The 14,563-nt window shown below is 40.4% G+C and overlaps 1 protein-coding gene and 1 long non-coding RNA gene across 6 annotated transcripts; one reads left to right on the top strand and one right to left on the bottom strand.

The window, feature by feature from the left end:
* The first annotated feature begins 1,195 nt into the window (after positions 1-1,195).
* On the top strand, positions 1,196-4,005 carry LOC120654362. 4 transcript variants are annotated; one of them, XR_005667048.1, is made up of 5 exons: positions 1,196-1,739; positions 1,850-1,919; positions 2,209-3,244; positions 3,564-3,673; positions 3,786-4,005. It is a non-coding gene; the product is annotated as an uncharacterized LOC120654362 (long non-coding RNA). The 4 variants fall into 4 exon arrangements; XR_005667049.1 differs by having other exon boundaries at positions 1,197-1,919; positions 2,209-2,476; positions 2,653-3,244; XR_005667047.1 differs by having other exon boundaries at positions 1,196-1,919; positions 3,573-3,673.
* A 3,852-nt stretch (positions 4,006-7,857) lies between these two features.
* Positions 7,858-11,788, bottom strand: LOC120654361 (MADS-box protein SOC1-like). 2 transcript variants are annotated; one of them, XM_039931880.1, is made up of 8 exons: positions 11,368-11,788; positions 10,107-10,188; positions 9,632-9,693; positions 9,393-9,492; positions 9,217-9,258; positions 8,629-8,670; positions 8,159-8,366; positions 7,858-8,046 (listed from the first exon to the last, which is right to left on the bottom strand). In XM_039931880.1, exons 1-7 carry the CDS (start codon positions 11,622-11,624, stop codon positions 8,184-8,186), a joined length of 768 nt encoding a protein of 255 aa, XP_039787814.1. In that variant the 5' UTR covers positions 11,625-11,788; the 3' UTR covers positions 7,858-8,046; positions 8,159-8,183. The 2 variants fall into 2 exon arrangements, with proteins under 2 accessions (XP_039787814.1, XP_039787813.1); XM_039931879.1 differs by having other exon boundaries at positions 7,858-8,060; positions 8,163-8,366.
* Positions 11,789-14,563: the final 2,775 nt, after the last annotated feature.

Genomic DNA, 14,563 nt, shown 5'->3' with positions numbered 1-14,563 from the left:
CAAGGGCAAACACATATGAAAAATATGTTTTATTAATAATAAAGACTAGTTACTACAATCCTTGATCAATGCGACTAACACTTATAGTGCATATTATCCATACCTACTGCTGGGCTAGCATGTGTAAGGATATCTTTATTGAGACTTGTTGCAAGTTAGCATGGAGAGTACCAATATTACATTGTTGCGTGTCAGCACCATTGTTAGAAAAAAAATCAAAAATTCGCCAAAAAAAAAAGTACATGTTATTTCTAGTTCTAGGATTTGAACCTACAACCTCTCTCCTCACATGATCCATTCCTACCATCCCACCTATATATCATTTTGCTCAATTATATGGAGTTTTATTGATTTTAGCTTCTATTTTCTTAAATTTTGATCAACTATTTAAATGTAAAAACCACATCAAGTCAAAAGCTTTTCAATTAAAAAATCGTAGGTCTTTTCGCAAACCCAATAATGTCCATATACAAGTCTCTATGGATAGCCATTAATTTTCGAACAAGAATAGTCTCTATGAAAAGTTATCTGGCATGGATGACTTATCTATGCTAGGCTCCAATTTCACTAGCACGGATGAACAGTGATTACACAACTGAGTAAAAACAGACACTTAACTATATGATGAGTTGTGAATCGATCACTGATATGTTAGTGCCTTTATTACTAAAATTTGGAAATCTTTATCAATTGTTGTATTTTAAAAATAGGTTATTATTTAAATTGATGTTTCCAAAGGATTACTAAATTAATGTTGAGGTATTGGTGTGCCAATAGTCCTACTCGTAAAACACATAGCCACAAGTCCTATGCAGCATTTTATTTTTTTTTCTTCAAAAAAATAGTTGATGAGTGTGATTACTATTTAAATTTCCAAAATAAAACTTAGGAGAAGTATGAGTTGAACGATATATGGGCACGAATGTTTACATCACTCAAACTAGTCATGTTTGTTATTTTGTGAATAAAGGTAAACATTTTTTGGTGGGACCATTCACCTACATACTTATATTTAAAATATTTTATTCAAATTTAACACTAACAAATATGATCGAAGTTGTTCTGATAATCGATCGGCCCTGAAAGTATCTATTTTTTATAATTAAGTAAATACAATATGATAACACTATGATGGAAACTAAGAGAAATTTAAAATTGAGTAAATGCTTATCAAATTGCTGCAACTGCTCTCCCTTGGCCACACGTCCCTCTCGATCTGCAATTCTGCATCACATCCCGCTCTGCAGCGCGGCCGCCGCCGCCGCTGCAACCAAGCCCGCATGATTGGTCTGCCCATGAGGCCCTTTACACCTGCGACTCCTCCCCCTCTGGTTGATCGCTGCCGCTGGTCACCGCCCGTCCGCTCCCCGATGGATTGATGGACGGCCGCCGGGCTGCAGCCACGCTCGTGGATCCACAACCGCAAGCACCTGTGCGACCCGCGGCAGTGGCACTTACAGCATCCTCGGCGGCGGGGTAGCGGCGCCAGGGCCTTGGGCTTGCTCGGCACGGGGGTGTCGCCTAGCCCGACGTCCCGACCTCGGTGGCACCTCCGGCGAGGTGCTCTGGGCCGACGCGGACGGGCCCTCCGGCAACTTCACAGGCGAGCGGAACAGCATCCATGGAGGCCACAACACCTCCTCTCCCTCCTACCGTCCTTCCCCCGTCCACCATGGCCTTTTGAGTGTATAATCTCTTGTGATTATTCTCGACCAGCTTTTAGAAATTATGATGACCAGGTTTCAGAAATTAATCTTTGCATTTTCAGTTGTACCGTCCATTGTAGCATGCTGGTTCAGTTGTATTATCATTTTCACTTCTGGTCATGGCCTTTCTATCGTGTAACTAGGTGTATGCCACAGATCAGCGCACACCAGAAATCATTTTCCATTTCCAGAATGAATGCCCCCTACCCCGAGGTACTACCTGTCCGTCTTTTCTCCCTTTTTAGAACGGTGGATTACCTGCTTATGATTGCTTGATTATGCGAACCAGCTGTTACATTGAGTTAAATCTTATACATGTGCTTCAGTTATACATGTCGTGCTTACTCAATGTTTTTTGCAGTATTCGTAGAAACCTTTTTATCCAAAATTTAAGTATCCCTTAAAATAGTTAGATCAAAATGTTTTCTCCATACTGCCTGCTACATGACTGTACAATTACCATGTTTGAGAAAAGATATTTCAGCCATTTCTTTCAATGCAGGTTTTATTTCATGGGGGATGTCTTATATGGTCATTGGAGAAGTAACGACCTTTGGGTGTACTGAGTACCAAACAGAAACACATAATGTCATGGGTATCATTGAAAATAGATTTGACCGAACTTAAGTCTTACTCTCACATAAGGAACATCTTTCAGGTTGCCTCTCAGCAAAAGGTTACCTCGAATTTCAGTCAGCCTTCCTTCAGCCATTTCTTTTTTTTAATTTCGTATCGATGCTGTTCTGGATGAACATGTTTCGAATGATGAGGTATTGCTCTTTCTCTTGTCGGCCCAAGTTGCTGTCCCTAATTAAGTCCAAACAGGGTTTAAGTCCATAGTACCAATTTTCTTATTAACATTTGAGGTTTCTCCATTTTTGTGCATAGTGTACATTTCTCAACAATCATCATTTAATTTTTATTGACTACCTTATGGGATGAACAGATGTACCATGATGCAGTCAAGCCCGTAATTCCAATTATATTTCAGAGAACGAAAGCAACATGTTTTGCTTATGGCTAAACGGGTTAGTTCTTACAGGCATATAGCAAGCTTATCTTATACATAATATTTTTACGCATAAATGAATTGTGGTTTGTCACAATTTCTGTCTTTCTGGTGATCATGTCAATATCATATTGCGATCTTTTTCTGTCATTACTATACTGGAATTTATCAACTGCTTTGTGACAGAATACAATGTTATCCTTTCTAAAAGGTCAGATAGTTATATGTCTATTTAAAATGGTAATAGTTGTATTTTTGTTCCATTACCGAATATAATAATCAACCTTTTCTATGTGCCAATTACAGAGGTTAGCAAATATTACCTGACTTATGATCAGAATTTTTTTAGGCCATTTATGATCATAGTTTGAATGATTCACTTCTTTTCTTTTCATTTGCGAACTGTTCAAATTGCAACTGTGGGGATAATGTCTTTTCATAAGTGATGTTTATGAAACCTGTTCCAACAATGCTCTTTCAACGATACTATACTACAAGATAGGTGGATCTTCACCAAACAGCCAGGAAGGTAAATTCTCTTTCTGATTGTTGTCTATAGCAGCTCATCCTCTAGCTGCTATTACTCCAACAAAGTTCAATAGTAATAGTGTAGAACAATAATGAACTTAATACCAGTTAAAAAACATGTCAATGTTGGTTCAGATTAGGAATCTTCATAAGCATTCCATCTTAATCGATTGTAGTATCCTATAAACGTTATAGTAGCATGTGGATTTGCAAGGTTTAGTTGCTTCAATAAATTAATTTATATGACATACTGAACCTCAGTTTAAGGTGACAAATTTTGCACTAATAACATCTAGAATGTCTAACTGAAATTTCTTTAGTGGATACAGCTTGGTCCCTTTTTTGTAATACCTGAAGCTTCATCAGATGGTCCTAACAATGGAATGACAAGGGGCTCATGGGAGGAAATTCGTACATACCTCAATTTGAGGTAAATAAAAGCAGTTATTTCACAGATACTTTGTTGGTAGGAATATATAGTTGCATATTGAAAATATTCAACACAGGTTGGATTAGGTAATGTCCTTCTATGCTTCTGTTAGGTGTTTGCATCCGTGGCATTGAAGAGAAGGCTTGATAATGGCTTCAGTTTGTATTAACATTTAAGTCATTCCAAGCTTTTCCATTTGTTATTGTAATATAGTAGTCACAAGCAGCAGCTTCTGCAATTGTTTGTTTGCGGTATTAATTGTAATTAGTAACAAATCTCAGTGGTATTTCAGACTATAGAATATAAGTGTTCATTTGATCCCTTTAGTTTTTTTGTGGTTGATTCTCAGCCCTTGACCGTGATCTATCTTACACATTTAAGGAGATGCAATAATGGATGGTTATTTACTACCCATGTTATCTCGGAAGTTGTTTCACCTCTTATGTATAGAGATATGACTTTGTAGAGCAAATGATAATATTATTATATTACTAAGATAACAGCAAGGGCGTGCCAAGGCGCGCGTAAAGTACTCTTCTTTGTGATAAAAAAGACGGGGTAATATATACGAGGACAAAACAAGCTTAACACCAGCATCGTCTCACAATCTAAATATGCTTGCTCCTACAACATACTCAAACATAACCAATCAGAGAGAGTAGCACCATAGCCAAGAATACAGAAGCATTCCAATCACAGCACTTGGCAAGAAAAGCAACGGAAATCTTCTGTATTCGAGTAATGCGATAGCATGTTGTTAGCTTTTTACCGTGCAGATCGTGCATGCAGATGAGCATAGCTGCACATACAACATGCAAAAACATGCGAAGCATATCCTTCCTTATTTATTTATTTATTTATTTATTTATACCTTTTATTTTATTTTCTTTTTTTGTTCGTTCCATTCTATATTCTTTTATTTATTATGTAAGAATAATTTGTTTTCTCTTAGTTTGTAGATGAAATTGTCAACATGTAATAATTTATTTATCATGCATATTTTTTATTTTTAACGTGTAATTATTTGTTCGTGATGTTAAATTACTTGTTCGTTTTGTAGAGTAAATTGTTCCGTAATGTTGACTATTTGTTTGTGATATTTATTTTTTATTATTTATTCTATATAATTAAATATTCACGATGTGTAATAGTTTTGTTTGTTGTACATTATTATTTATTTGTTATGTTTAATTTTTTGTTCGAGAAAATAATTATTTGTTCGTATTCTCACAATATTTGTTCACAGATTCCGAAATTAAGTATTTAATATTAAAAAAATTAATATTTGTGCAAACATAGACACGTGTACTCTTGTTTTGAAGATTTTTTCATAAAAAAAATAATGGTGCAATCCAAATCTGATTTGGATGCTCGATTTAGTTATAGGTTTTTGTAGATTTGGATTTGCATGCATGTAGATGATGTCAGCATTTACCTACTAATGCATTGATGCGCATATTCTCTTGCGAGGAAACATTTAGCAGAAAAGTTAACCCATGGAAAAATACGCTAACATATTAAGATATGGCCTAACACACCATCTCACTAAGGATTAATTAATTGCATGCACTTTAGATGATAGTTGCCGAAATCATCACCTGAAGTGATGGATAGGCGCGCCCCGTCCGGGGTGCGTTGTGTGCGTGGTGGATGGATGGGATGGCCAACCATCGTGCACGCGGTAGTAGGTGCCCGCGTATGCCATGTGGGCCTTTGTTTCTGGCCTCCATCCACACCAGCCTGGGCCTTAATTTGGGCCCAACACCTATAACGTCCTTTTTTTTGGTGTTTTTCTTTTTCTTTTTTATCAAACTAACCCCTAACCATCTCAATCTCAATAGTCTTGTAATTTCCAAAAAAATTGATCGAGAGCCTACATGGAAAATATAGTCCTGTTGTAGGAAGATATCATCATAAATTGGGACTTAGCTAAATTATAGTCGGCCATAATTTAGCTTTTTGCTACGGCCTCTTTTAGGAAAGTCCAAACATACCTGTCACGAACCCACTTGCTTTATACAGAAAATGGAAGTACAGGAAGGCGAATTTAGGTTCCGGATGCTTCTAGCAGGTCATAGATACAAGCGGGTAACAGATTGGAGGAGGAAGAAGGGTAGGGATAGGAAATCTAGCCTAAGCTAGCCTCGAGCAGGAGCTCGCCTCGAGCGTGAGCTCGCCGCCGCCGGTTGCCCGGTTCTGCTTCTGGTCAATCGACAACTCTCTTGTTGCTTCTCCATTCTGTATTTGTATACACTGCACCCCTCATAGACTTCCATGGGCCGATACAGAATTAGTAGTCCAGCCCACTCATCCTTCGCTTGGCCCAGTCTGCAAGATACCGTGACAATACCGCAACATGTTCTTTCCCAATTTGGCGAGAGCTGCTACTGCTACTGCTCCACTTTCCTCTCAAACAGAGCTCAACTGCACCAAAATCAGCACATGCAAAATCAATCTCGAATTTTAAAAAGATGTAATTTTACAACTGAGCATCAAAATTAAAAACCGGTTGCACCATTGTGTTGCCCCAATAAAAAATTCAAAACAAGATCTCACTTCAATATGTTTGAATGATATTTTCTCATGCAGTTCCAGAAAACACTTTTGTTAAAAGTTAAAAGCATATTATAATAACTTCGTAGCGATTTAGAATAAGCCCTCCGTCCACAACTCAATCACGTAGACCCCTATAGATTAACGTATACGTATCTAATACTTATATCAACTTTGTCCGTATTGCACACGGACATATTTTTCTATCTTTACCTATTTAGCCTACAATTGAGCATTTCCTATAGATTACACGTATTTGTCTACATTGCTTCCTTATTACTCAAAGGTTCCTTTTAAAATTTCATAGTCCTAAATCTTCAGCCGATGATTTCTTGGAAGTATTTTGATTAATGAAACAACACGTAATTGAGCATGTATAAACTACATACATTTTTTTTATTTATTTTGTTCCCCTTGAGGCCGCATTTTAGCATACCGAAAGTACTATTTGTTAAAAATATCTATATGTACATATTTCTAAATCAGCTAAAGTTTTCACCTAATTTTTTGGTTGGACTACCTTGTGTTATTGTTAGGTGGACCTTAGTTCACCACATATGCGAATCGGACTATCCCTCCGTTCGTGACTCAATTATATACATCCCTACAAATTAATGTACAGTCAACTACACGCAACTAATATTGCCTAGTCTTTACCTATTTCTAAAGGGCATAAGGTTTCCATTTGATTTTTTATTTGGTCCGTTTCAAGTTAATTACACGTGGACCTATTTAGATTTGTATGATTTCTGGCCCGATCAATTTCCAGATAGGCGTCGGGTCCTGAGTGCACCGTACCCGCTTAGTAGTAGAAAAACTTCGACTCCCAGTTTTGGTCCAAGAACCCGAACACGACATGAACAATTGATCAATGCGTAAGAAGACAATAAAAACAGGTCGCAGGATTTGAGAAAAAAATTGGCACCAAATTATCACAAAAAGCTAAGAGGTTGTCGTAGAGAGATATCAGGCAGGTCGGCATGAGTCGTTATAGGGCTGCTCGCTGCGCTGGAATTTTATGGAAAAGGAAGAATATTGTTGCCTGCCAGTGATCATGGAGGCACTAGACGCCACTGTAGCTGGCGTATGGCAATTTGGTGGATATAGGAGGAGGCTGCGGACCCTACGTCGGGCATCACCGGCAATGTGAAGCTATGTCAGCTTGGCGATCAAAGACGAAGTGTCACATTGATCCCTCTGGCTAGCTTCTTGCTGACGGACGAGGTCACGCTCACGCACCCAACCTTGTGGATTTTGGGCATGTATAATATTTCAGTTATAGGCTATTTTGCTCGTTTTTTTCCTCAAGATCTTTAACACAGATCGCTAGCAAGGTTTCTTTGGCATAAAATGAAAATTGAGGATCACGCCCAAATTAAGGAGAAGACCGACTTGTTCTAATTTCCCAACACCATCACCGTAGTTATAATTACTATTTAAGTACTCCAATAAGATGCCTTGCAAAAAAATTCTAATAATAAGAGGTATCTTGTTTCTATTTCTACTATTTCTAAAGCTAACAATTATATTCCACAGTCCGTCAATCGGAACCCGAACAAATCAATCCGAATCTCAATAGGAACCCAAACAACCAATACCTCGCACCATCACAGCACGCCTTGTACACGGAGTGAAAGAATATATGACCACATCGCATGCCTACATTAAACACTTTGCTCCCTTAACATGCATCTTCTTCAACGATATTTAACTTGCCGTCAATGATATTTAACATGCCTTCAACATGATGAATCACATGCTATTCATTTTTTTATGAACACTTATGTATATATATCTTGATCGAACCAGATCATATATATATACATATATATATATATATACATATATATACATATATATATATATATATATATATATATATATATATATATACATATATATATATATATATATATATATATATATATATATACACACACACACACATGATCCAGAGCTAGCAGTCTGGCTTGCTAGTCAGGCGATCCATGATGCTGCGTCCCCTTCCGATTCCGATGGCCAACTCCGTCTCCACGTCCTCCATGCGCCCATCATCCGCTTCTTTTTCTTCGCCGGCAGCAGCAGTAGCAGCTTCCATATGGCCCTTATCATTGAGCTCTAGCAGAGGTAAGGCCTTACACTGTTGCATTGGTACAAGCACACGTTTACGAAAATATGAACCGGCCAGTTAATGACCTACCACGGAGTACCACCACTTAGACTCCACAATGCAAGTTTCAGGCTAGCTACCTACTTTAATTAGGTTGCCACATAGACAGATTAAATAATTAACTTATTTGTTTTTTCACTAAAGCACCTACTACTTCAACAGTCTGCAGATGATGCTAAGGATCGATGAATAAACCTTGATTGTTTCATTACTGTTATATGCTGATGAATACCTGATCACGGAGCATCGCGTTCTCCTTTGCGAGTTTCTGCTCCTGTATACAGAAATATCTTATTAGTTTCCTTTAATTTAAGGCATTATTCGGTGTGGTCACTAGTACAAAATCGGCTAGCAGCTCTGGTTCCCAACCCTTTTAGTCCCTCTTTAGTCACTATTACATAATCGAACTCTAGATCTCTTGCCTCGCAAATAGCTTCTTTACCACCCACCTACACAACATATGTGACTTTAAAATGGGATGCCTTCCTTTTAAACTAACCCGTGAATGACCCTTCTCCAAACAGAACTAAAGGGTCATCCTTTAGTCTCCTTTAGTCCTGGTTAATGTTACCACACGAGATTAAATGTTTACAACTTTTAATCCCGGTTGGAGCCACCAATCGGGACTAAAGGATGAATTTAGTCCCGGTTGGTGGCTCTAATCAAGACTAAAGCTCCCCGCCGTCCCTAACTATTGGATTTGGAACTAAAGCCTTCATTAATCCGAGCTCAACAGCAACCGAGACTAATGTGAACGACTAAAAACCATTTGTGTACTAGTGGGTTGATCATGCACATGCTCAGTACCATACATACGCACCTTGTCCCTCAACTCCAAAATCTGATTCATCAGCTTCTTTTGCTGCTCAGAATCCATAGATAAAGCAAGTTTGAATAAAGATCAGTGACTGTATGTATCAGCAACTTAGATTCTACAATATGCAGTACTAAGTACAGAAGGAATAATAGCTAGCAAAATGATTTTGCTTTCCTTGCCTTCCTTTGCCTGATGCTGCTTAGGCTGTTCTCCAGCTGCAACTCCAGCTCTTGTAGCTCCTTAATTGAACAAGATCCAAGGCTCTCCCCAAGAAGCTTCCTGCATACATACGATGAATAATAATGCCTATTTATTTCCTAACATCAGCTTCACAAGATCTATTTGATCATCCTTCTCATTTATTTATATATATAGTAACAAAGGCAAGAGATAAGTCAGCTGTGAGTCCTGTGACCACCTCTTGGACGCCTCAATCGCGTCAATCTTCTGTCCCAAGGTTGTAGCCTCATATTTCCACTTCTGTGCCCATATATACAAACATCACGAACACATAAAATTCATCAGGTGGCTGAGAATTATGTATGTGTATGTATTCAGGAAAACATATATAACTATATACATGAAGATTGCAATGGCATGATATTCAACATGCATGCTGTGCATCCTTTGCTTCTTGTTCAGTGATCGTTCTAGCTTATTTATATTTGCGTTTTTGGGGTATTTGTGAATTGCATGTAAAAAAAATTGATTTGATGCAACTAAACGACGGAGGGAAATGAGATGGTGACGTGAGAATCATTTAGACACTGCGAAATTCAGCTTCTTTGCCGTGTGGTCGAGAAATTGCACATGGCAAATACAGGAGCACACAGCAAACCAGATGTTTCTGATAGTGAGAGAGAAGGGAGGGGAAATGAATGAGCTGGGTATACCTCTACGCCTGGTTCATCAACTCTCTCATTTGTAGGTGTGCCTTTTGTGTGGTTGAGATAGCGATCAATTGTATTCTGCAAGCTGAGAATTTTAAGTGTTATTATGTATATTCTCAATGGTTGGATCGATACGAAAAATGCTAGCTTCATGTACCACCGTACCGCTTGTCGTCTACAACTCAATAGCCATGCATTTAAATCAGATTAATCTATTTAAATGCCACCATCTATATATAAATGATTTTAGCCTTCATTCTGGTCTAATAAAGTTGTAATTTGAGTAGTAGAAAATCGTCGTGCATATACATAGCAGTGCTAACCTTCAGTGGTTGACTGCTATATATACATACATTGACACTAAATTAAAACCATCCTCAAAAGGATGTCACTAGCTAATTAAAGGGATGGAGGTTAAATAATCCGATTAAAATCATTTAGCATTTGCAGGCGCAAGTCAAAGCCATGTAGCTGATCTACCGCTGGCAATTAATTAATGATACAAAATGATAGAGGGAAATGCAGACAAAACTACGTACGACTAGCTATATATTTTGAAGCTATATATCTATTAGCTTGTTTCATTGTCCAAATAAGTTAGCATCTTCGTTCAATTATTTCATTGCCAGTCTGTGTATAGTCCCTCCGTCCCAAAATATAAAGCGTTCTGAAATTTTTAGGACAGATTATGACTGTGTAGAAAAAGACTCTCCTACCCCTAATTATAAAGCATCGGAACTCTATTTGGGTAACTAAATATGTGAAGACCCGAAAACGATGCACAATAAAGATGGTTAGGTCCACTGTCAACCTAGGATGCATTATATTTGTGGATAAATTTTGAATCCCAGAATGCCCTACATTTGCGGATGGAGGGGGTACGTGTTAGATCAATGGTAGGGTGTAATAGTAATCTCAAGTTCAAGAAATAGTAATTAATATGTATTAGCTGTGGTGGATCTACTAGCTAACATACACACACATACATACTTGAAACGAAAAGAAATCCATGATGATAACGCATCTATATATCTGTATATAATGTATATATATAGGTAGCGGTGGGGGTCGATTAATCTCGGAATCAACCAAAATTATATTAATAATATATGTAGGGGGGCCGGCCGGCCGGGAAGCGGACGTACGGAACGGGTGCTTTGAATGGAGCGAGCAATGCAAAGAATCAACAAGACGAGGGAGCGAGAGATGGCCGGCCGGCCGGCCGGCCTGCTGCTAGGGCTAGGGCAGGATCGGAGCGACGTACTCGGTGGCGGAGGCGAACTGGTAGAGGCGGCCGCGCGGTGAGAAGACGATGAGGGCGACCTCGGCTTCGCACAGCACGGAGAGCTCGTGCGCCTTCTTGAGGAGGCCCTTCCGGCGCTTGGAGAAGGTGACCTGGCGGCTCGTGCTGTCCTCGATCCGGCGCATCTCGCGGCGGCCGCGGCGGCCCTGCTTCCTCATCCTGCTCGCGTCCGACGGCACGATCTGCCGCTGGTCGGGCGCCGCCGCAGTGGCCGCCATCACGGATCTGCCGTACTAGTCTACGTTGGAGGACGACGAAGCGGCCAATCGAGAGGTAGCAGCTAGCAGTTGGGGATTTTGTTCGGGAACGATCCGATTGTTTTGGTGGAGAGGAGAGGGCTCGGGGGAGGAAAACCGGGAAAAGAAGGAAGTTTTTATTGCTTATAGAAAGGAAAGGGTCGGATGAGCCACAAATGGTAACACGGGGGTACACAATTATTCCCAGGGACAGCCAACCATGACCGTCGGTCTCGCTGTGTTCGGCTGGATGTTGCTAATAGCTTGTGCTGATGTGTAGTGAAAAAAATATTGTTGGCTGGTGGCCGATGCTGATTTGATGTGAGAGAAAAATACTGTTGGCTGGTTGGCTGGCTGACAAGCCAGCTTAACAGAGCGAATAAGACATAGCATTAAATTATATACCACATCATCAATTTTTTCAGACATGCATGGTAAGATTATTATGATGAGAGAGAAATGGAGAGTTTCATTATTTGTAACTCAGATACTCATAACTCACGCACACTCACCTCTTATGAACACATGTACGCAAACCCCACCTTTATGAGTATCTTCGAAGACTGAGCCGGCAAATCCTAAATTACCACAGGCGTCTCGCTGTCGATGAGAACATCGCCTACCACTGAAAGCACAACGCCGTTAAATCCTGAAAAATTCGTTCTCATAGGAAGTCGAACCCAAGCTCTTGTAACCACCAGGCTACAGGCCAGCCCTTTCGAATATTAGACCTTTACAAGAGCAACTATAATAATTGGTTTATAGCCAAGTAGATGGCGACGTGGAGGAGAGAGAAGAGCTTGGCTCTCATGCAATCGTCAAGCTGAGTACGGAGGCATATGCAGATGATGGACCATACATTAAATAGATGTGAGGAAGACTAGCAAAGAGAATATAAAATGTATAATAAAAAATATTTCTTATTCATTATTGGTTCTTAAATTTTGCTAATAACTAAGCATTTGGCTTTGTTATTAAACTTGCTCTAAGAATAGAATGGAAGCGACACTTGAGACCATCTTGAGGTAGTACTGTACCAGGGGCATCTTCCTCTTAATCTGTTTTCAACGCATCAAGTTCAGCATCGTTGGTCATTCGTCCCGTGGAAAAAAAATGTCGGGATTGTTTTTTAAAAAATTATCTTTTACTCCTAATAATTTGTTATAAGAGGCTAAAATTATACAGTTTTTAAATTTTAGATACTACTCTAACAGCACTTTGAGCACTTTAGGCTTGGCTCCATCTCTCGAAACAGGATCGGACAGCCCTTGGCATGGCAGCAGCCAATCCACTTGTTCAATCCAGCCACAGGACCCACGGGAGTACGGTGTGACGAAACCAATCGTACGGATGATCCATCCAGCAGGCGACACGTGGATCTGCGGGATCCTCCAAGCCCACGACAGCAGCGGAAACGAGAGAGAGCCGCGAGGGAATGGGGGGACCCCCACGGGACTCGGGCTTGCTGTGCACGGCCCACGAGGACCTACACCACGCGCGGCGCGGCCCAGGCGGCCAGGCCCGCCCCCACCGTTGAAGAGCACCACAACGACCGACGCAAAATCGTCTCTCCCCACCTGAACTTTTTTTTTGAAAACTAGGGCAGGAGCACTACCATATCATTTAATCAAGGAGAGAAAGCAAAAGTCTTATAAGATTTGGATTACATAAAGTAAAGCTAGACTCAAAACTCGAAAAGTAACTAGCATAGGAAACTTAAAATACAACAGGGGCACCACAAGCCTTGAACCGCAATTGTATTTTTTCCTTGATAAGTTGTAAGATGAAGATTGGCTCCGCAGCTTTCCCTTCGAAAATTCTTCTGTTCCGCTCCTTTCAAAGGTTCCAAGCAGTGTACATGAGAAGACCTGCTGCCTGTCGTCGCTCCTACTTAGGCTGCTGCGCCAAGGTGCCACACCACCACTCTTCAATTGTTGCTTCCTGAGATGGAACGCTGATGTTGCTCCCTGACCATGCTATGACCAGGTTCCAAACCTGCACTGCAAATGGGCAATGTAGGCACAAATGCTCGGACGTCTCCTGCTGAAGGTTACATAGTGTGCATGTCGGATTACAATTCCTTGCCAATAACTTGTATGTGGTCAGTAGTTTCTCTTGAACCAGCAGCCATGTAAAGAACTTGTGCTTGCCTTCAGCATGTGCTCGCCAAATTGCATTGGGTTTGAAAGAGTAGTAAGATCCCTTGAACTGCACTTCATACGCTGATTTTGCAGTGTAGCTTCCATCGGGAGTCCACTTCCAGGTGATTTTATCTTCCTCTGTTGTTAGTTGCACATCCTGCACTAAATCCCAAAGAGCTACAAAATCAGCCATTTCATCAATTGAGGACATCCTCCAAAGGCCTCTTGTCCAGCTCTGATTTTCAAGTTGCTCCTTTACTGTTAGGTGTTTCCTCCAGGCCAGCTTGTATAAACTTGGTGCAATATCTCTTGGTGCCCTGCCGTTCAGCCAAGAAGCCTCCCAAAATTTGGCCGTGTTCCCATCACCTACTGTGACAATCGTGGACGCTCTAAAAAGCTGTCGATCTACATCAGTCACTGGCAGGTTTCCTCCAACCCAAGGCCGATCAGGTTCCCTCCATTCAAACCACAGCCACCGTAGCCTAAGTGCTCTGCTAAACCTCTCAAGGTCCAACACACCCAGTCCCCCAGTTTCTTCAGTCGCTGCACCTTTTTCCATTGCACAAGACAACATCCTCCATTTGCCTGGTCAGTCTTTTCCAAAGGAACCCTCTTCGCAGCTTGTCAATTTGTTTGGTCATCCATTTTTGTGGTTGGAAAACCGTGAGGAAGTATGTTGGGATGGACGAAAGGACCGCCTTCAGCACCGTCAACCGACCGGCCTTGTTCAGAAATTTTCCTTTCCAAGCTGGTAGTCGAGCCGCCACTTTATCCACTAAT

Source organism: Panicum virgatum, chromosome 1N (assembly GCF_016808335.1).
Source record: "Panicum virgatum strain AP13 chromosome 1N, P.virgatum_v5, whole genome shotgun sequence".
In the NCBI taxonomy this organism is placed as follows: Eukaryota; Viridiplantae; Streptophyta; class Magnoliopsida; order Poales; family Poaceae; genus Panicum; species Panicum virgatum.
This window is presented reverse-complemented; position numbering and strand designations above follow the sequence as displayed.

Bases quoted from the DNA above. Each gene is read 5' to 3' on its own strand.
- LOC120654361 (XM_039931880.1), bottom strand. From the start codon at position 11,624: ATGGCGGCCACTGCGGCGGCGCCCGACCAGCGGCAGATCGTGCCGTCG. The intron at 9,694-10,106 runs GTATACCCAGCT...ATATGGGCACAG, and splicing joins TTGATGAACCAGGCGTAGAG to AAGTGGAAATATGAGGCTAC. The intron at 9,493-9,631 runs GTGGTCACAGGA...GTATGTATGCAG, and splicing joins GCGATTGAGGCGTCCAAGAG to GAAGCTTCTTGGGGAGAGCC.